Source organism: Ruditapes philippinarum, unplaced genomic scaffold (assembly GCF_026571515.1).
Source record: "Ruditapes philippinarum isolate M1 unplaced genomic scaffold, ASM2657151v2 ctg2123_1_1_1_1, whole genome shotgun sequence".
In the NCBI taxonomy this organism is placed as follows: domain Eukaryota; kingdom Metazoa; phylum Mollusca; class Bivalvia; order Venerida; family Veneridae; genus Ruditapes; species Ruditapes philippinarum.
In genome coordinates, this window is record NW_026854977.1 from 340429 (window position 1) to 364597 (window position 24169).

Sequence of the window (24169 nt, forward strand, 5' to 3'; positions counted from 1 at the left end):
ACTATTATGATAATTGTGATAATTATTATTATTCTTATTAATATTTAGTTATAATTATTATTATTGATATGATTACTCTGTGATAATTATCATTATTATTGTCATTAGTAGTAGTAGAAGTATTAACTATAATTACCTATTATTATTATTATTATTATTATATTAAATATTATTATAATTTTTATTATTATTATTATTATCATTGTTTTAATTATCATCATTAATATTACTTTGTTATAATCGTAATCATTATAATAATAATGATAATTATATTATTATTATTATTATTATTATTATTATTATTGTCATTATTTTTATTAGTAGTAGTAGTAAAATTATTATTATTGATGATGGTGGTAGTGCTGTTGTGACAGGGATGATGATGATGACGTTGTTTTTTTATAATTATTATTATAAGTATTACTATTCTTATTATAATTATTATTATTATTATTATTTTATTATTATTATTATTATTATTGTTATTTTATTTTATATTATTATAATTATTATTATTATTATTATTATTATTATTATTATTATTATTATTATTATTATCATTATTATCATTATTATAATTATTACTATTATTATTATTATTATTATTATTGTTGCTTCTTGTTTCATTTTTATAAAAATTTGTTTGCGAAGCTTCTTTATAACAAATGCGGTTAAAGAAATATTCTTTAAATATCACGTCACCCAAGGCATTTTCAATAAATATCCATTAGTATTTGCGTGAAACGTTCAATCTATAAAATAGACTGGGACAATCATTAAGTTGTTGGTCAGTCAGCGTTATAACCAAGTCAATCTTTAGAAGTATGTTATTAATTCAGCTCTTTAAAAATATTTTATCAATTCAGCTCAACTAGACAAGAAAAATATGAGCATAATGTCGTTTTGTATAAACACATTTCACTATTTTCATATATTTTTACTTTTTAAGGATTAAGTTTCGGGTCAGCTTCTAACAAAGAAAAACCTGTCTGGGAAAATGGTATTCGAGTAAAATATTTCACAGCATGGTAGGTAAAAAATAATAATCTGGTAAATATATTAAAACGTGGCCTATGCAACTTTTTATAACCCAATCAATCTAGTTTTGAATGGGTCTTGTACAAGTGTTAAATTCGATTATAAATCATTTATTTTTGTCAAAGTTTAGTGTGACTATGCTTTCGAGTCTGTAACATGATAAATGTTACAAAGTATATGTTTTACGACCCAACCGATAATCTCTCATGAAAACAATGAATAGAAACACAATAACAATGAAAAAGCCAATGATTACTTGAGTATGGATCGGAAACTTGGAGATTTTTCCAGCACTTGTCTAATGAACCAAATTGTTTGCTCTAATAGGCGTTAGATGTCTACTACATCACAGTCAATTGAACATCTTAAAAGGTGTAGAGTCCTTTGACTATTTAACTCGTCTTTTCAAGATAAAATTTAAAAAACAAACTATCTTCTTAGTGCTGGCGGTGTATTTGGTTTTAGTGCATTACATATACGAAAATTGATTCCTAAATTTGTCCCTTGTGCGGGTTGTCTTTAATTGGTTTGGGCAAAATAACTGCAGTCCCCATTTATCCCTGCGTGGTCGTAAAAGGCGAATAAATGGGTTCGAATATCTGGAGTCTATGAATGTTAATCTCTTGTAATTGTGTTGTGATTAATGCTTCCAAGGGGGTCGCTTTGTTTTAAGATTGCTTAAGCTACATAAGGTGAGGTGGTTTTGACCCTTGATGTTGCTTTGAAGTTTCCGACAACTGGGGTTAGCCAGATATCATCTTTCATTTGTTAAAGACGTATGATCTATACTGGGTTGATGCGCCGTTAAACAAAATATTCTTGAATTTTTTTGTAAAGCAACTACGTCACAATAATGATTTGACTGTCGAATGCTTTCAATTTTCTTAAGTGTGAGAGTAATGGTCAGGAAAGTTGGAAAATTGTGGAGCAACACTTGATAAGCCCCGACAATTAATAAACTTAAATAAATTAAACAATGTATATCAACCATACCGCAGTTGGTGATACTTTTTGTAAATTTTATACAATTAATAGTTTTTTATTATTTTAATCAGGAACAGGAATATATTGTCGTCAGGGAATTGTACGAGAATGAACTTTAAGCTTTATCACGATGATTCTACGTGGGAGCATGAAGATTGCGCGCGCACCTTGGCAGAGTATATCACGTGTGAATATGACAAGGAAGAAAGTAGAGGTAAATAATTGATGTTAATCTTGTACAAATAATAATTATTAAAATGTTATAAGCAGACTATGTCCTGTTATATTTGGAAGTTTGATTGGGTTAGCTTTGATGAGTGTGTGTGATTTAATGAGAAAGCCAATATGCTACATTGTCATGCTTTAAAAGGTGCGATATGATTTATGTAAGTGGTTAACCATATAATGTTGTTGACAATCATAGAAAACATATCAAAAGGATATGCACATGGGGACATTTTTTCCTGAAGTTGATTATAACCGATGCAGTTACTAATTTTTATCTTAAATTTCAAACATGTTTTTAAGGTCCTTTTCAATCCATTTTCACAACGATTGACAGGCAACTAATACAATTACCGGAGCAGATTGCACCTGCAGATTATGTTGGCAACGCATCTGTAACTATATCAGGGGTCAAGTGCTCGAACAAGTCGTGTCAATACGGTGAGTTTGGCAAAGATCTATATTGCAAGGATGATGATAGATTTGTGTTATGCAGTCTTAAACGTATGTTGTTTGATTCTTTATATATGAATTATGTTTCATAGTTTAAAACAAACTTAAAACTTAAAAACGTTATTTATGAAAATTATCTTAATTTTTTTAATTCATGTGTATTCAATGCTTCTTATTTGTTTTTCTATTCAATGGCAATATTATGCAAACATACTTTGGTACATAAATGTCTGCTAGAATATGCTAGCTTAAAAACAACAACATTTGTGGCATTTTAGTATAATTGATACAAACACACGAATAAAATGTGACATCGTCACTTCTTATGTCAGTTATCACCGTATTTGTTAATATAGTACCACGGTTAAACTAAGTTTAAATAGGTTTTATATGTATATGCGTTATTGTTCAATTGATAATAAAGAAAGAAAACCATATTTTCCAGTTGCTGATTAATTAAACTTTTGCTATATCAATTGCATCTGCATTTTAATATTTTGTGAGCAGGAAATTGTATTTTGATAACTTCACCGTTAAATTCAACATAATTTCACTATTATCCAAAAAACATACACAAATATGAATCACTTTTTCATATTGAATAGCAATACAAACATATTTTGACGTCCAGACAATACATGACTAATTGGTGTGACGCATTTTATAACAATAAGATGATTACATAGAAATAATGAGGGTTCACATTGCATGGATATTTTTATATAACAATGAATTCCAGTTCCAACTAAAGATAATTTCAGCATTGTTTATAATGTATATATAGGGACGCAGAGCACTACATTCTCCGGTACAGCTTGCCAAAGATGGGACAAACAATACCCGCACAAACATGGTTTCACTGGAAAATTATTCAAGGTTTGTTTGAAAGATCGATTTACAGATTTGTTGAACGATTGTCATATACCGATTAAAACACATTTTGATCATACAATATAATGGCGGTATATACCGGCTTTGGATAACGTATCAGTTATAACATATTTTTGTTCAATTGACTGGCAACTTATCCGACATTAAGTCTGAATCATCAATAAGATATACATGACCATTGTCCCGGAAAAAATATTCTGCTGCTTGCCCGAAATTCACACCATTGACACCTGGATTACAAACAGCGCCGATGTAGGTCTTACTTACATCTTTTAATATTACTGAATAAAGTAAACTTAGTTTAAAAACATTCCCATTTTAATTGGAACAATCGGGAGTGCAATTTTATAAATAAAATAAAATTATTGACATAATCTTTTACAAACAGGGTGAGAGCATTAGTGACGCCGCCAATTACTGCAGAGATCCCTTAGATACTGGTCACATATGGTGTTTCACAACGGATACCAGCATTAGATGGGAGCCCTGCAGTTTGAATGGTATTATTCTAGAGTGTAGATAGTTTGTTATTTGTGTTACTAGTGTATAATTGTAATAATGCTTTTAAAAGATGCCATACTCAAGCGGAGGTCCTTTGTCTTAAAAGGGAACTTTTTAAATTGTTTATCGTTTAATATATCTTTAAGGTTCTTAAATGATAGGTTCCTACATTTCATTCAACGTTCTTTTAATTGACAATCAATAATTCTAATCACGGAATATAAACATTTTGGAAAAATTGTTTTCTATATATCTTTCTTTCATTTCTTTCTTTCTTTTTTGCATGAATCCTATCAATTAATTCTTGTTTCCATTCGAAAAGTCCAAAAAATCAATTGTATTAAATAGATATCACACCACATAGAGCCTCGTTTCCTTTTTCAGAATCCAAATTATCTATATGTATTTCGCACACTATATTGCCTCATTTTTATATAAGTTCAAAATGTCTTTATCAAATACATACCAATTTCTTACTGAACTTGAAAATACGATGTTATCTCCTTATGTAATAAATGTAAAAATGAGGTTACTATATACATTTTGAGAATAATATTGAATCTATTGGACACGTACAAAACTGCAGAGTTTATATCAGACTCGGCTTTTGTCTGACCTACAATAGATTTCACAGCTGTGTACTAGCCAAATAAAGCATTCAGTATTGAACTCAACGATGCATTAAATCATTATATTATCACATTTATTATTCAAACATTCTGAAGCTGAATTTAAGTATTTATCAATATGTATGAGTGTTTAACGAATAATTTGTACAATAAGTTTGAGAAAGTCCGAAAATCTAATTATAGAAGTAGTTTAATTAACTGCTAAGGTAATTGAACGAGCTGGAGTGTTTTGCTCCCTGATTATTTAAATCGACGCTGGTGTTCCATTTTGTTTGAAGACAATCGGTTTGATGGTGGTTTGAGTGTAATGATGATTTGCCGAATACTGCGACATGTATTTTAACAACAGAAACTTCCGTCTAGGCGTTATGGGTTTATTGATAGGAATGTAAACACACTAGTGGGTCAGACAAGGATTTTGAAGCAATTCAACAAAATAGTAGAATCATCTCCCAATTAATCAATTAAAAATAGCTCTTTGTCAAGATCTTTCATATCTTTGACTCGCATGAACATGATGTTAGTGAATTTCCTCATACCCGATGATACCTGTCTAAAATACAGGTAACAGTCTTCCATTGATAAATAATGTTTCAACATATCAACATGCCATGCATATTTATTCATGATTTAAAATGTACCATTATTTTTGATAACACTAAAACAAAACAAAATCCTTTATTTGGTATTTTAGAAATTCATCCCAAATTTTTCATTCCATTGCGTGTTCTTCTTTCAGTATTTATCTGAAACTTCAAATATAACTACTGTATCTTAAGCCAAAGGCATCAAAAGAAACCATTTTTTTCTTAATTTTAGAGAGCAAAATTGTCTTTTATATTATAATATTAGTCTTTTTTGTTACTTTTTTATATGTTGTTTGTTTATTTGTTGAAAGTATAACAAAAAAGAACTTTGTTCAGTTTGACTCCTTTTTTTATGTTCCTTGGAAAGTACATTTAGTATTTTTACTTTTAGCAAGCTGACCAAAATTCATGATGAACAATGTCTTTCGTCCGCTCATTCATCTATGATATACATGCACATTTCTGGTAAAATCAAATTAACCATTGAACAAGTTAAAAGAATATCTGGTCATCAAATGTCTACTAGTTCATCGTCACTTGCTGCATTTCTTGCTTGGACGCCAATTGATGCTTTGCATCAATGCCTTCTTGTTCAACATGATATACCATTTGGCGCGAAACATCTAACGGTTATTTTGAAAAAGTGAATTTGGCTTAATTACATGTGAATTTTAATATTTTCTACAATGATTAGTTGTTGATATTTGTAGAAAGTGAGTAGCATTATAGGTGAAAAAGAAAATGTACATGTTTTGATATTTTTTATCATCTAATATTACTGACTACAGTAGTGACTCAAACAGAACAATGTTGCACTACTGTTATGTCAAATTACATTAACAAGTCTTTTAAGTCTTGTTTGCATTACTTTTCTTACAAGGTAGGTATCAATGAAAGCATTGTTTTTTTAAATTTAATATTTGGCCCTCTGTTAATGGACAGTGCACACGATAAGTATAATTATGCAAATTTAAATGATTTACAAAACATCCGGACTAATGAACACTAGTCTTTAATCTAAATAGAGAATGACTTGTGCGCAGAAATGATTTTGTAAGGTATCTGTAATGTAATGATATGTCGCGTTGCCAGCAAGTAGATAACGCAACAAAAAAAATCCTGTCGAGGGGGGCAACAGTGGCGATCGGCGCCGTATCATTTAAAAAAAACGTTGATGAAAGATTACACAATAACATGTCTCTTTTTGGACATAAAACTTAAGCCATTAAGGATTAATGAGAATCAGGTTATCTCATTGACAAATATAGCATCGGCCAATATAGTAATCAACAGTGTCCAAGTCAACCTTGGCTCAGGGAAAGTTTCCTCCTGTCTGCTGGCTAGGTAAGGTGTGAAAAACACTGAAATCTGCTCATTTTGCAATACTGCAACAACGGATGATGTCTGTATTTTTGTAAACGTCAAAAATGATTTTCTTGTTATTGTAATGATATTAAAAACATAAAAAGCCAATATCTGTTGTGAGTTTACACCATTGCAAATGGTCTTGGTCAATAACGAATACTATATAAAATAACCTCATCAAATCATTAGAATACAAAGTGTGCAGAATGGTTTTTGAATTGGAATTTGCCGTTTTATATCGTATAAAATTTTACTTCTAATTTTCTGCCTTAATGACAATCATCAAGCTTAAACATTTTAATAATAATAATAAAAAACTATAATTTTATCAAATTTAATTTCACCTCCTTGAAGCAACAGTGATAAATATTTGCCTCAAGTAAAAAATCAGCTTATTTGATTTGTATTTTTATAGAGAAATCACATAAACTTCAAACGGGTTGCTCCAAATTCAAAGTAGAGGTATCCATAAAAGAAATTCAGCAGGTGAATGATAAGGCGGACAGCACCGAGTCTAAGCTTGATACAAAGAAATTCCTTAAAATGTTGGTAAAATGGTGACTGTTAAAAAAGAACTTAAATTCATCTAATTTCTCATTGCAGAACTGAAATCAACGCGTCAATGTCTGAAGAGACCTAGCGTGACAAATATAAATAGCACAGTTACCGGAAAGGCTTGCCAAAGCTGGGACCTAGAAATTCTTGAGAATTCTTATTCTCAAGATCATTATCTCTCAGGATTCTCAAATTACTGTCGTGATCCTTTAAACCTCGGTTATAATTGGTGTTATGTAGACATAGCAAATACTATACGGGAGCCGTGTCAAATCGAAGGTAAATATTAAGTTGATGATACAGATTGTAATCACATCGACGGTTTTCAAAATGTGTTGTTCTTTACATACTTCAAAAAGTATTAAATAAAACTGTTTTACCAGGATATCTTTCCAAAAATATATGTTTATATAATATTATATAAATTGTGTAAACAAAAGGAAAACTATTTTTAATTTTAATTTTAGAGTTTTGTGGTTTTATATTGCACGTAATGTCGCTCAGTTGTTAATCATAATATTTTAAATTTATATTTATATATCTGCGAACCGCAATAAATTTCAGATCTTTTTTTATATTGCATTCAACATAATAAATAACTATTACAAAAGTGTTATTCTCAAAACAAATGAGGAAATGCGAACTTTGTCGACACGCCTTATTTATAGTCTACGACACTTTCTATGAAAGGATGGTAATTTTATTATGAAAGAAGGGTGATTTTGTTTCAGAATTTTATAACTCGAGTAGTATGGCAAATATCTCTTGTATACCAAATATCGAAAAACAATTACGTAATATATGCGTCTTCAATAATTTAGAAAGGTTGTTCTTCTCATGAATAATTTTAACAAGACGTTCCTTTAAAAAAGATACTTGGTCGAACTAAAACTGGTTTATTAGCCTATAGTGTGTAAGGAAACATTGTCCAAATAGTATCATATACTGCAAGGATTGCAAATTGAGAATATTATTGAATGTGTCGTTTAAATTTTCCTAGTATAAAAAAATCGTATGCATATGTTATACGAAGTGTTTTGAATAGAAACAAAATGTAATTTAAAAGTTTTAAGTAAATCCATTTAATGAAAAGAAGATTCTGAAGTAAATGAGAACTACAATGAAAATAATTAATTTCGTCTCAATTCATTTCTTTACCTTCATGTTATTATTTTGTTTCTATAATAGTGAAATTTGTTGAATAAAGTTTAATCATATCGAAAAAACACAGGAAAGATTATAAATGACAACATTTTGTTGATAAGAAATACCCGAATCAACAGATTTGCAACGCCTGTGATAATAACCAAAGGAACTTAAAATCTGAAAAAAAAAACAGAACCAAAAGACAGCTTTCTTATCTAAAAATAAATGACAAACATTTATTATTAACAACCCATTCAGTCAATCGATAGCGGTTATATGAATACTTCATTAAAAAAGTACAATTATAAATGAAAATTATAAACTTTGTATCCATTTGACATAACAAACTGATATGTCCGGACAATTTTTTTTAATTGTGTGTTTTCGCTTTTTTTATGCGCATGTGAAACCCGGATTGTGTACGTTATTGTTAGTGGTGGTTTTTTTTTAAATTTTGACAAAATTTATAACTTATTGCTTAAGATAATCTGTAGGAGGATAAATGACACTATATAGAATTTATAATGTGTAGGAGAAGGGATTTTTCAACAGAACTCAAGTATGCAGAATCTCACTTGATAGTAAAAGAACTTATGAATGTAGATAGATTGTTTCCAGAACTCCTTCAGCTCAATTTGAAATTAGAAGCGTATACCATGTCAGATAAATACTTTATCTTACTTAACTAATTTTACAATTTCCAACCAGAATTCAAGATTTCAGATTGTAATACCGATGAATTTTCCTGGAACTTCCTGGAACCAACCAATACTGGCGTTATACGAAGTAACGTGGTCGTGACCCTTGTATGGCTCGAACCCATGATTTCTTGGTTGAGTGACAGACATCTTAACCACTAGGCTACCGCTTTGAGAAACGATTTACACATTTTATCTCAAAATTAATTTATACAAGGTACCGTTCGATGTTGCTCTTGACTTTAATAAAAAGTCAGTAATCCTAAGCCACTTTATTTTAAAACAGTAGTCTGTCAATGGAATGATAATGTGACTATCATAAAATTTAAATATATAACCTTTTTACACTGTTTGCTACGACTACGAGGCAGACGAAGAGCAGTATTTCAGAGGGGAAAAGAAGCAACAGGAGAGTGCGTTGTTGTGAAAATATCAGTGGTGTTCTGGCCCTTTGCATTAATAGAAAAATGTGTCCGATAGCTTTAGAATAATTATACAACGTACTAACTTACAAATCTAAGTACTTCGCATAATTTGATTAAAATCATTTTTTTAACTAACAATGTAAATAGTCTATTCTTCTAAAAGATGTAAGTACACATGTAGTTCTTTTCAACTGTGTAAACGTTCTGTAATGAACGCTATGAAGAATGAAATAACGATTTTAACAGGTAGAAGGACTGAACACAATGACATATGTCGCTATTTGAATACTTGCTTTTTGAGTAGCGGCGTGGCCGAGTGGTTAACGCGTCGGACTAGAAATCTAAGGATTGCTAATCGCGTGGTATCAAACCCTGTCAGGAGCAAGCCGTTGTTGTCTTTGAGCAAGCAACTTCCCATTATTGCTTTGTACTAGTTGGTTCCAGGAACGCATTCGAGAGTGCTTCAATAAGCATATAGCTTCCAACACAATCGAACTAAAATAATTTTGTATAAAAAAATGCTTGCTTATTTTTCCTTTTAGAGTCTAGGTAGGATAGATGTGATGTTTAATTGTTTTGAAGAAAATCAGAAATTGCCATATAAACGTTTTTTCATTGGACAATTTTGTATGGTAAAAACTAATATTTCTGAGACACTAGACAAATGGTATAGGATTTTCATCGTCTTGACGGCTTGCAGCCTTACATCAAAAACACTGGTTTTTCAATGGTTTAATTGACATTTATTTTGCATAAAGAGTTAAAGATTTTAACACTTACATCAAGGTTTAAAAATCCAAAAATTATAACTGAAATCGTATGAGATATTATTTGACATTGTATACTCATGTATGAATCATAAAACATTATATATTCTAAGAAAACCGAACCGTGCTGCAGAACAAATTTACTACCAATGCTGAAGCTACAGGAAACGTTTATGTTTGTGACGACTTGTCAGTGATTCAGTGGTATCTTAGGTGTAATGGACAGTTTGACTGCGCTGATCATTCAGATGAACTTTATTGTGTATACTCGGGTAATGCAATTATTCGTCAAATGGTGTGAATAGATTATTTTTGCTCCGTTTCAACCTGAAGATGTTTTCTCCTTAAAAGTATAAACATTAGCAATGTTAATCAAAGTTTCAATAACTGTGCAACATACTTTTTATGCATACATACCAATACAATTTACCTATAACACTTTATTTCACTTAGTTCGGCATAATAAAAAAATCTAAATGCAGCAATATGCTGTACCTATTAAAGTACTAGTACAATGTAATTATGCAAAATGCGAATCCAGCGCATGCGCGTGGTAAATTCATTAAAAAGCTCGGTTTGTAAAATGATACAAATCACAGTCGTCCTAATAATTCAGCTGTGTTTTTACAGTACATCCAATGATAAGTAAAAGCTCGCATTTAGACGATACGGATGCTGCAAACCAATCAGCTTATGACATGAGACCTTTTTTCAAGTGTACCACAAATGAATGGATTTCCATTACTGCAAGATGTGATGGTATTCTGGACTGTTTTGACATCTCAGATGAGTTGCATTGTAATGGAGGCTACAGCGGTGGTAAGAAACTCACTCGATTTACATAAACGTAAAGGCGTTTTATTGGCTTATCTGTTATGCAGTAAGAAAGAGCGAAAGCTTAAAGAATCGTTGGTTATCTTTCCTCCGTTTTTTCAATAAAACTCCAAAATTACATTTCGTCAGAAACCAACAAACTATTTTGAATGAACTTTTCAAGATCAAGTCTTTCCATAGGGTTTCAATTGTTAATGGCCAATCAATAAAGCTTAGAATAGAAATAAAAAATCAATTTTAAACATCTCTTCTCCGTAAGCGTAAAGATTAGATCTTAGTTATTGATATATGTACAAAGAAGTCAACTATGTAGGTTCATGATTTGTCACAAGAGCGTTCAAATCATAAGCAGGGGTTACATATGGCCCTGCTCTAGGATAAATTTGTTTAACATACAGTCACATAGGGAAACCCTTTCTATCAGGTCTAGTGCTACAATATTTAGTGTGTAGCATTGTAAAGTCGACCACTACTACTTCAATGAAAAAAAAACGATTTGCTTAGTTTCTGTAGAAATTTTATGTAAAGACATGTGTACTTTAACGGGAAATCCTTGTCCACATCTTATTTATTTATCTATTTACCCCTTAACCATGTGAGTTCAAATCCCGATAAGGAATTTGAATTCTTTCAAATGAGATAGCTTTTCAACTTTCATCCAGAATGAAATGCATCATAAATCTGAAGGCTAAATGTCGTAATCATAGTTGTCAGTCATACTTTGTCAAATATAAACCTTGCTATTGTTCAGTAAATTATGTTAAAAAATAAAAGGATTTTTTTACCTCTGTTGCACTCGAAATATATCCCACTTTTATTATCTTTGTATCACCGCTGTATACAAATTTTACGTGTATGTGATGTTACTGTTTTTAATTGCATGAAACAATTTCTGGAAAAAAGGTATCGTCGTTTTAATGGTTTCCATGATAAATTTTCTTATAACCATTAAATTGAAATATATTTTTAATATACAATATTAAGTATTCATGTTTTATTTAGGACGTAATGGTTGTGAAGATCACCAATTCCAATGTAATACTGGAGACTGTATTCACATAAGTCTAGTGTGTAACTTTAAAGCCGATTGTATTGACGCATCTGATGAATACTGTGGTACATACAGATTTCTTGCATAATTATTTTATTTAATTACATGTGGTAAAATAAGAATTATAATTTTGTTAATAGCATCAATGCCCCTGAAATACAAAAAAAAACAACGACCTTATTATTTACTTTGACGTTGCATCTTATTGCAAACAGTGAGTAACTTTCATGCATTGGCCTGCTTCTGATGGACTCTATGAGAAATTAAAATTTATTTCAAGAGTGGTAAATACAAATTATGTTCAATATTGTTTATTATTAGCGCTTTTGGTCGAATGTCCGCAAAATACAGACATATCAAAATAAGCAATTAATGATATACCTTCTAATAATGTCAGAATTTGAAATGAATTTGAATTTCTTTAAAATTATCTCCATTAAATGATTGAAGTTCCGCTGAAACTATAAGCGCATTAAAAACTATGCAACTGTGCTTAAAACTTTTAAAAAATGAAATTACATTCATGTTACATTTGTATATTTTTCATAATTACAGACTTTAAAGAATGTTCATTTTCTGATGAGTTTTCATGTAAAGATGGGTCATGTATTCCCAAAGAACAAGTGTGTGATTCTGTTCGACATTGTTCTGACGGGTCTGATGAGGAAGCCTGTGGTTTGTATTTGAGCCGTGTCACGACAAAACCAACATAATGGGTTTGCGACCAGCATGGATCCAGACCAGACTGCGCGTCCGCGCAGTCTGATCAGCATTCATGCTGTTCGTTATCAATTTCTCTACTTGTTAAAGGGTTTGTAAGCGAACAGTATGGGTCCTGATCAGACTGCGCGGAAGCGAAGGCTGGTCTTGATCCATGCTGGTCGCAAAAGCATTATGTTGGTTTGTCTTGACGCGGCTCATTTGAAGTTGGCAGCTTAAACCACTTTTCCAAAGATGAATTGTATATGCTCTTAACTATGACAGTACTGTACTTAAAGCTATTTATACTTTTTAATTTCTCAGAATCGGTGGTTATTTATAAACTCTAAGTAATGATCGTGACATGAACGTTTACTTTCGGTAATGACGGTGACGTACTTAATGGTTTTAGAAATGATTGCCGCGTTATATACGCACTGAACAATGTTTCAAGTTAAGAGAAACCCCGATTCCAAACTGCAATATGATTTAATGCCTAAAATACATGTTAACACAAGTTTTATTGAACTATTGTGAACAAACTCGATTATACTACGTCAGCCATCTTCATTTATTTTCTAGTCCTTATTCAGTGTTTGATTTGTGTGATAATTAATGCAATTGCCTTTAAGTTAATACAGATTATTTACAATTGCATTTATGCCGGTTTAATCTTTGCAGTTGTACCTAGGTTAATTACTTTGTCGAATGCGATGTAGTAGTGCACTTCGTATTCGAGGCCGAGTCTATCATAAGATCTTGTGAAATTGTTAACCATTTTCTCCCTTAGAATTTTAATACAAGATCGAATTCATTTAACAATATTCAGATACTTGTCAAGACGATCTTGCTTTTCATTGTGATATTGGAAGATGCATACCATTACGACTTGTCTGTGATGAGTTTGAACATTGTCAGGATGGAACAGATGAGACTGATTGTGCTGTTAGAGGCTATGATTCGTGCAAATATGTATGGGAGGCAGGGTACCGAAAATCAGGATACTATAACATTCTGGGTTTGCAAGATTTATTTACAAATTGCTGATGATTGTTTTTTTTAAACACCAATCTCTTAATGTAAACTTTTGCCTACTTTTTATTATAAATGCCTAAAATAACCCCAACATTGATATGCATAACATACCTGATAATTGTATATTCACCATAAACAATTTAATTTAATATCTTTTTTATTTTGAATTTTTTTCCCTGGCCGTTTTCTGCATATGTTTTGAATGTATAAGTTTGGCTTCATATTGAATGTTCAATAAAAACTGCTAGATATTAACACACCTGTTTTACAATTGTATCATTTATTGTTAATGTTGAATTCTGCTACAGTAGGTGCAGAATGCATGGATTACCACTACCATCAATAAACAGGCTATATCACACTGAGACTGTTACATTTGCAATTAATCTTCTATATGATTTCTGAATTTCGTGTCTTAAAATATATAAATCAGATAACGATTTTATAATTACCAAATGATGGATACAGGTAATTCAATCACCAATTTTACTCTTATTTCTAGTTTAATAAATTTAAATGGAAACATAATAAGATTTAATCGGAGTTCTTTTAACTCACACGTTTTGCTGATTTGTATCAAACACTGTTATTGTAACATCGAAACAAAGGAAACCACGTTTTTCATGATAGGTGTTCCAGCCGAATGCAATTTCGATGAGCTGAATGAGAGTGTTTCGATTCGAACGTTGTTCAACTCGGATTTCTATTACTTCACACTGTTATTCGGTGCTGCTTTTGTTAATTTTTATAACAGCATATCGAATGTATGGTTAAACAGTGTTATAACCATGGCATTATATGAAGTAAACAGTAGCTGCATACAGCAGGTAAGTTTAATATTTTCAAATCTGATAATACGATTGTAATGACCATTATGGTCATCAGGGTCATCATCATCATCATCTTTGTTGTCAATAGTTAGGTTGTTGTCATAACTGTCATCATTAGTGTTACCATAACAATGTACAGACATTATAACTTAATAAATACTTAATAAGCATAATTCTTCTTTGACAAAATTGTGTTGTTGTAGTTGATAAATGTCAACGTGGTAGAATTGTCCACGGTATAAAGTAAAGGAGTGGATAACGTTTTTGACTTTAAACCTCTTGATCTCGCTTAATACCCTTTGCAAAACAATACAAAGATACAACCAAACAACATATTTTAATAACTTTTTATTTACAGATTCAGGAAGTTTGTTTGCCATCTTATGAAAATGTTGCTCATCTTAACAAATCCATCGAAGAATGTAGATGTAGGTTATATAACTACAAAATCACATCCGAAGGGTAAGTACTAGATCTGTTTAGTTGAATAAACGGTTTAAGATACATCAATGTTTTATTTTAAACTTTGTTTGATTTTCAATATGCAGTTACTGTTATGAAAAACATTTTTGTCAATGTATAGAGATATGGAAAACCTTGGCGGCCACAATTGCAGAACTAAATATAACCAAAATTGGACCTCAAATTTACCTCCAAATACCAGTGTGGTTCCATCATCAAGCTATTTGATAGCTGCCAAAATATTCCGTGAATACAATCTACAAATAATACCTAAAGCTGCTATTTGCAGCGAAGGTTAGTATGTATTTATTTAAATAAATGAGGAGAAATTGTTTTTAAACTTCCCCAATGCCATGATGACATTTTGATGATCCATTGTTATGATCTATGTGCGCATGTTAGACTGGATGGCGATACTACGATGATTAAAATTCGAACCTACGATAGTGGCAATAATGAAAAACTTGAAATTACGATGATGATAAGTCAAAAGTCCGAAGAAAGTAAAGCAATCGAAATAACGACACAAGAATGGTGAAAAGTTGAAAAAACGATAATGAACGGTCGAAAGTACGCTGATGAAAATTCAAAATAATGATACCACGCTCATGATGAAAGGTCAAAGTACGATTGTGAAAACCGAGTATTTACCATGATCCTGGTTTTGTTATTTTGACTTTTCACCAACGTACTTTCGACTTTTCTTCATCGTACTTTCTACTTCTCACCATTGAGGGTTGTTTTTTTTCAACTTTTTTTTACCATCGAATTTCCGTTGTTCCGTGTTATGTGTGTTTAACTTTCATTCAGACATAATGTTCACATTCAACGTTACTAACTTTTACGCGAAAAGCATCTTACTCGAATCGTGCATAAATCTTCACTAACGCAATCTAAATGTATGTTTTGTTTTACTAAGCGACTTTTAACAAGTAATGTTTTGTTTTGGATCACATTGATTTAATTCTAAATATTATTTATTAATATCGTTACATTCCAGTTTCTTCGTCATAGTTAATGTCCGCCTAGCTTACTAAACGCAAGTGATTGTACTGTAAGAAATATAAACTAAACCGAAGTAATTATTAGTGATTCATTCATATATTTGAGTGTAAGTAGATATAACACCATTTACCATTGTGTGTCCGTTGTAACTTATTGGCCATCGCAGTCGTGGGTTCGATTCCCGTCTGGCACTTTGGATTCTTTCCAGAACGTCTCTGTTTGAGACTATATACATGTACGGATGTCTCGTAAGATACGAACAATTTGTCAAGTCTTTAAAATATACTTAGGAAAAAGATATCAATTCCGAGTGCATTGTAGCATAATGCACGGTTTAAGTTCAAATGCGTAGTAATATAATCAAGAAGGCCGATAGGCCTGATATAATAATTACAAAGCATTTGAACGAAAAACGTGCATTATTATACAATAATATGCATTATTATACAATAATGCACGAATAAATAATATCTATTTCCAGTCTAACACGTCAAGAAAAAATATAATTATCATTTTAAAGTTGGACTTTATAATGGTGGTTAAATTTGTTTTCGCCTCAGAGTTTCCAATAGAAACGTTCTTTAAAGGCTGTTCTAGTGGGTTATTTTTTTTTTAAATCTACCGTGTGTAGAAACATTTTAGAATAACGAATTTTGAAAACGTTGATGAAACTTTGTTTGTTTATTTTATTTCACTCTATAAATTTTCAAGCGAAATACAAATTATTGAACGTGAAATAAATGTAAAACTTAACTAGTTTGCGACACTAAAACAGCGTACTTGATTTGATTGTTTTGCACGTGATGTTTGGCGCTACATTGTGACGTCACGTAAACAACGCTTTAAACAAGCTGTAAAGCGTAAACGACTGATTTAAAGATATTGGTGTTCGAATTCATTTACGTTGTTTGACCATTTTCTTTCATTCTAGATAGTTTTCACAACAAAATTCGACAAAAAAGATGTTTTTATTTATCAGATTTTTCAAACAAATTGGCGCCCTCAATGTGAAAATAGACAGGGAGATAAAAAGAACGGCGAGTGCATTGTTGTAGAATAATGCACGCTTCTGGCCTTCTTTGTTGATATAGAAAAAATTCCGATAGTATTAGAATTTATAATAGTTTTGATTGAACTAATTACATGTTATGTAAATGAATATTTGATATTATTTTATCTCTTATATTCGAAACATTGTGATACTCTAGTGTACAAAGCGACCGACAACATGATCTCGTGTGATATAAATGGCAAACTTTTTCCCGCCGATTTACGCTGCGTTTATGACGTAGACGAGACGGGCTATCCAGTTGGTTGTAGGGATGGCAGCCATTTGACTCAGTGTGGTTTGTAGCCTTAATAGTAATATTGCCCGAAAGTGTATATAGGCTTTTGTGAACTTGTGTTTTTTAAATAAAATTAAATCATACTGTACCATAATATTGTTATAAAAATTCAGACTTTTAACATGTCATATATTTGTTAATAATCAGGGGGTTTTATTGTAGTTCCCATCGTTCATAAATCACGTCACATTTATAATTAACTGCAGAACATTTAGCATACCTTTGATTAAATGTATTATATTTATTTCAGAAAACTACATATGTCCTAAGGACAAAGTAAAATGTCCAAACAGTTATTGTATTCCCTTTCGATTTTTATGTGATGGAATCTTTGATTGTCAAGGTGGGGAAGATGAAGATAATTGTGGTAAGATACATCCGACTAACATTTTGTTAGTGCTTTTTTTTCTATGCGTTTCTTCATTTACTATGTTAGACATAACTTTTTTTCAATATAACTGTTCTTGTTTATTTTCACCAGTTAAGAAACGTTATTCATAATTTTAACAAATTAAAGTAATATTGATCATTTTTTGAAATGCTAATTATGCAAAAGGACACACAACACATTTTGTTAATTCGTCATGTTAATTATATGCTCGTAACGTCTTGTTTGTAAATGAAAATCATTGGATTGTTTTTTCTGGTTTAAACGCAGAATTTATTGCCTTAATTGTTCATATATTGACAGTCGATCTACGTCAAAAGCTTGACTCGATAAATAGCCTGTTATTACCAATTTAACCGCATATGCCACACCATTTCTTAATCGCATCTTCTCGGCCCTTTATAAGAACTTCGAACAAAAAGTAATAATACACCGTGCGGATACGGTATTTCGGTCTAACCTACGCTAAGAAACTAAACACGTAAAGAAATAGTAATTTAATGCTAGAAGTTAAAAACTTAATTTATACCAACATAACGAGTTAAAGGGCGCCTTAATTAATAGATGTAAACGTTATAACGACTACTACATAACACAATCTGCAATCGATCAGTTTACCCAATCAAAACACATTACTGCAATGCCAGTGTACACATGGTTGTTTAGTGATCACGAGACGCGCATTGTTCCTTATTCTTTTTTTTAATTGTGTTCGTCAAATTTCATAGGACATTATGATAAGATATCTTTTGCAAATGAGGGTTGACAGAAATGTATTTATGGTATTTGTAGACTATTAAGTGAACAATAAGGTTGTATCTTAACCATACAGACGTGTTTATCGAGGGTTTAAAAATAAACCCTATGTCGATTAACACCGTGCGACTTAACATGCATACAACTCATAAAAATCATAATAATTAAATACTACAGGATATCCGTATCATACAGACTTATTCTCCCAATATTTTTTCAGGCTGTCCTTCTTCACAGAATGAGATATTAATTATATATGAAGAAGAAAACACAAACGGACCTGATATTGGTAAATTTGCCAGACAATTCCTTACCCGGATGAATATTGTACGCACATTAAGCTTTAAAGCTACAAGTCCATTAATACAGTATGGTATCACCGATATGATCCTGGATGTTCGAGACAGAGAAGTTAGCAATGTTCAAGATATTGAACATTCATTTGAATGTCGCTACAAGATTAGAGCAAAGAAACTTTTAGACTCAGTACATTTTACAACTGATGGCAGTAAAGGAGTCATTCTTCTTCAGAACAATGATCTAGCAACAGAAGCAACAAAGGAAATATTAAAGCATGTGTTTGTTCTAGAGTCAGGTTTCAAGATATACAGAGTATCCGAGAACGTCAATGCCTCGGCTAGACTAGTAAAAAAACCTACAATAAAAACAAATATTGTAGACGTTCATGTAAGAAGATGGAAAGTTTTAAACGGAATAGGAGCTGAGTATTTCAGCGAAATTTGCAATCGTATGTTTTATTTTTATCATAAAAACTGTCAACTGTAAGGAATTTTAACAGATAAAAAATTTCCTGTATAAATGTTTGTAAGCTTATAGTGTTTATTTAGCTCTACAAACGGTCTTTACAATGTCAACATTGTTAAGGTTGAAAAAATGTGACATTTTGAGGTTTAAATATATCGGGCCGAGCAGAATTTTTGTTCGCCAACCGATTTAACTGATACATGTATAACTTTACACTATATTGTTTATTCAAAATCAAAAATAAGTTCTTGAAATTTCAGTAGTCTTGTACTGCTTATTCCGGAATGTTTGTTTATAGTAATATAGTGCAGTATGATAGAGATTTAACAATATTTTTTTTCGGGTTGCATTCATAAGGACTTTTGTCCTTTGGCTTTTCGAATCAAAATGAGATTTGCTAACATTATAAATATCGGTTGATAGTTTAGGATATCAGCCAATACATTATTATAATTTATTGGCATATATCATAATCTCTTTTACTGATATGCCATTCCAAAAATTGGAAACGTTACATTTTGTCTTAAAAGAACAGTCTTTATTTATCTCTCTTTATATATGACATACTTGTTTATTTCCCTACTTATAAAATAGAATCATCTTCATGCGTTTGCACCACGTGATGTTCCAAAAAAATTCATTATTGGATCCATTTTTATTGATTTAGTCTCGTTTTTATTTCACGAGAGCATTGTTTTCATTTTCCAATAAAAAAATCCTCAAGCCTTCCTTTCATTTTTTCAAGTCCAAAATAAATTCATTTACAATCCATATTGTACTCGAAAAACTGTAATTTTGAATATTTTCTTTAATTAAACGTTTCCATCGTAAGACTAAGTGGTATAAAATAAAGAGTTAATGAAGCTTTAACTTTCTTTTTGATTCTGACACAGTTGCAAACTCTATATGAAATCTGTTAGTGGGTCGTCTTAGATTTAACAGCTGTGTAATTGTCCACTGATATACAGTATTGTACTCGACAATATAATTATGATAAGTTTATTCTATATACTTTATCATGTTAATGCTGACATATTCATTAAAATAACATTTGATGAATTAAAAGTTATCATCAGTTCCTAATTTATTTCAGAAACAACAAAACCAGTCTGTCGAAATAAATATAAATGCTCTTGGAGTAAAGCTTGTATATCACTTGATCAAGTTTGCGATGGCGTAAAGCAGTGTTTGCATGGTGATGACGAATCTCTTTGCGATTTTAAATGTCCGCATGGATGTATATGTGAAGGGTACGTTGCAAATTGCAGTAAAGCAAATCTGGATATGACAGTCCTGAAAACTGTTCCCAAAAACACTCGTTTCATTGATCTTAGCTTTAATGTCAAACTGCGAACAGTCTTGGAAGATTCAAACCTCAATATAGAGATTTTATCGGTGTTGAACCTTTCGTTTTGTGACATAGAACAATTGTTTCCATTTTCGTTTGACAGAATACAGAATTTGCGTACACTGGACATAAGTTTTAATAGGATAACAAAATTGCCAGCATATGCTTTCAGCAGTTTAAAACACCTTAAACGCCTTGAACTTCGAGGAAATTATCAGCTATCAGTAATTGAGGTACATGCATTTTTCGGTCTAACATCCATTGAAGGTTTGGACTTTTCAAACGCAAAACTAGAAAAAATTACAGTCGATACATTTAATGGACTTACTCTTACATATTTAGATCTGTCAAATAATAAACTGAACTTAATAGAAAACTTCGCCTTTCGAGATTCGTCAATACAGTATATCAAACTTAGTGGAAATGATATCAAGAAGTTTGATACTGAAATATTTACTGGATTGATTGGTCTGAAGAAACTTATCACACCGAAATTTAAGTTTTGCTGCATCAGACCGAATTATGTTCGAGAGGAAGATTGTTTTCCACAGATGGATGAGTTTTCATCCTGTGACGATTTGATGCGACATACCTTGTTGCAGTTTTTGATATGGCTGATCGGAATCACAGCTTTCCTTGGCAATATTCTTACGGTCATTTACAGACTGAAATACGACAGACAAAGACTGAAACTTGGTTTTGGTATATTTGTCACAAATCTGGCTATTGCTGATTTCTTGATGGCAATTTATCTTATTATCATAGCTGTAGCAGATTCGGTATTCAGAAAAAGGTATGATTTGCATTACGACGTAAGTATTTGGAAATTATAAGGCTTTGGTTTAAAACAAAGTGTTTTTTATCCTGAATATTTTTATAATAGTTTCAGTATGTTTTAAATTTTACTTTACTTTCAGTTTTATATTCAATAATATTTTGAAAAGTATTTCTCTTGAAAGCAATAAAATTAATGTCAGTAATTATAAATTACAACCCAAAGTTAGTATGTTTTGTGTATAAAATCAATAACATTTAACCTTTTAAACACTGCATTAACCACCAGAATGGTGCACTTAACTGGTACGTATTTATTTACCTTTTATTGCATCCTAGGTACATTTATATGGATGATATTTGGAGACACAGTGTATGGTGTAATCTTGCAGGGATACTGTCTACGATATCATCGGAAGCCAGCGTACTATTTTTATGTTTGATTACATTGGACAGGCTCCTTGTTATCAAGTTTCCTTTCGGACGCGCAAAACTGTCTCACAACAGAGCGTTTTTATGTGTCATTAGCACGTGGTTGTTTTCTTCAAGTGTTGCCATCTTTCCGATCCTATATGCGAAATATTTCAAAAACGAGTTCTATTCAAAATCTGGAGTTTGTATAGCTCTACCGTTAACAAGAGATCGTCCACCTGGTTGGGCGTATTCCCTTATTGTGTTTGTCTGCTTAAACTTCGTTACCTTTGTCATGGTGGCGTTCGGGCAGCTTTCTATCTTCATCGAAATTCGAAAATCGTCCGGTATAGCTACTACGGCGGAGCATTCCCGCAGGAGAGATCTAAAAGTCGCACGGAATCTTTTGCTTGTAGTTGCCACTGACTTTATGTGTTGGTTTCCAATTGGAGTTATGGGTTAAGTATATTATCATCGTTTATAAATATGTGTTCCTACAAGGTTCATTTCTTATTAATAGTATTTAAGTGTACCCTGTATACAATCCTGGTTTCAAGCAGCATGTCTCCAGATTCGTGCTATTTTTATGTAATATAATGAAAAATATATTCAATAGTGAAATAGTGTAAAGTGTTCAAAGAAATTATTTTACACCTTGCAAACACCACTTACAATCCATGTAAGGTACTAGAAAGAGGTCAAATTGTGCATAATAAGAGGCCCATACTGCGTCAGTCACACAGTAAAAATATGGTGACTAATACTGCAAAATTAGTAATAGTACTTAAATCTTAAATCTTTTTACTTTACTTTAAATATGAGTACATTTTTTTTCTCAAGTTTGATTTTCTGGAAATGTTTTAGGTCATTTGAACGCATGCAGCTTTATTGAGTGTGTTCAGAAGATAGTTTTGTTAGTTCAATATCTGTAAAGCATGTCTCTTTAAACAGTTTAATGTTTGAAATAATTTTACATTTTAAATGAAATGCCTTTATAAAACTAAACATCAAAATACATATCATCACCAATTAAAGTCTTAATTTAATGTTTAAAGCCATTTACATATTTGAATAAAAAAGGAATATTGAATGATATAATTGAACTTATTGTCATACTGGTTGAAATTTAGTGAGATACTGAATCTCGGTGTTTAACAGGTATACATTCAATGTACGACAGAAAAGAGACTTTATGACGTAATGAAGCGTTATCTGCTACTTATCTGAACTGCCTCTTACAAAAGCAATGAGACAAAGCTAAAATGCACGATGTATGACATAGAAATTATTCTAAAATTATACCGGTATATCACAAAGGAGATTGACTATGTTTCACTTGAAAATTTACTTCTTGATTCACTTTATTTTTTTATTATATTTTAACATTTTGTGTGTTCGATAAATAAGTGAAAGCAAACAAATTTGTTCTTTATATTTCAGCATTGCTAGCAATTGCCGATCAACCTATATCAGGGGAAGTATATGCATGGGCAGCCGTTTTTATACTTCCTGTGAACTCTGCCCTAAACCCTATTCTATACACTTTGAGTGCTATTCTCGGAGGAAAGGTTATTATTATAGCATTTCATACATTTTTTGTGTATTGTTAAAAGACGAATCCAAGTCCATATTCATTTTCCAAATTTATTTATCAAATTTGATTACAATACTAGAAAACAAAATGTTGACAAAATGCATTAACGCCATTGTCACGTGGTGTATTTCTTCACATGTTGTGATCAGCATATTACTTTCTCCCTTTTGATGTCTTAACAAGTCAGAAGAGGTTTTTTGCTGCAACTGAATAAACCAAGCCAGCTCCGGACATTTTCTATAACATACTTTGTGTCTTAAATGTTTTAAATAATATATATTGAAAAAATGTCATTATTTCGATAATTAAATTTTACTTAATATGCATCGCAAACAATGGCGAGTTGTCGTCTATGATACTGTCTATGATGCTAACGCAAAAGCATTGACTATAAACGATATAAAGAAAGAAACAACAATGTTTGCCAAAAAAATATTTTAAAGATTTATGACTGATTAGAAAAACGATAGAAAGGAATATTGACCATATTTATGACATTATTTACGACTTTTATAACATTGTTGTTATACTTGTCTGTGTATTCTAATTTTAGAGTTTTAATCCTAGCCTTGACGAGCAATCATTTGAGGCGGTAGCCCAAGGTAAT

The 24169-nt window shown here is 31.3% G+C and overlaps 1 protein-coding gene across 1 annotated transcript; it reads left to right on the forward strand.

Moving 5' to 3' along the window:
- Positions 1-2111: 2111 nt before the first annotated feature.
- On the forward strand, positions 2112-24166 carry LOC132741677 (uncharacterized; the record flags this gene model as incomplete). The annotated part of the gene is made up of 20 exons (XM_060729907.1): positions 2112-2236; positions 2551-2751; positions 3485-3576; positions 3980-4091; positions 7277-7507; positions 10378-10536; positions 10895-11083; positions 12101-12214; positions 12705-12824; positions 13678-13866; positions 14514-14710; positions 15072-15175; positions 15297-15469; positions 17389-17526; positions 17777-17893; positions 18891-19418; positions 20529-21576; positions 21897-22426; positions 23409-23536; positions 24116-24166. Coding segments are annotated over exons 1-20 (4527 nt in total), but the record flags the coding sequence as incomplete, so codon positions are not given.
- Positions 24167-24169: the final 3 nt, after the last annotated feature.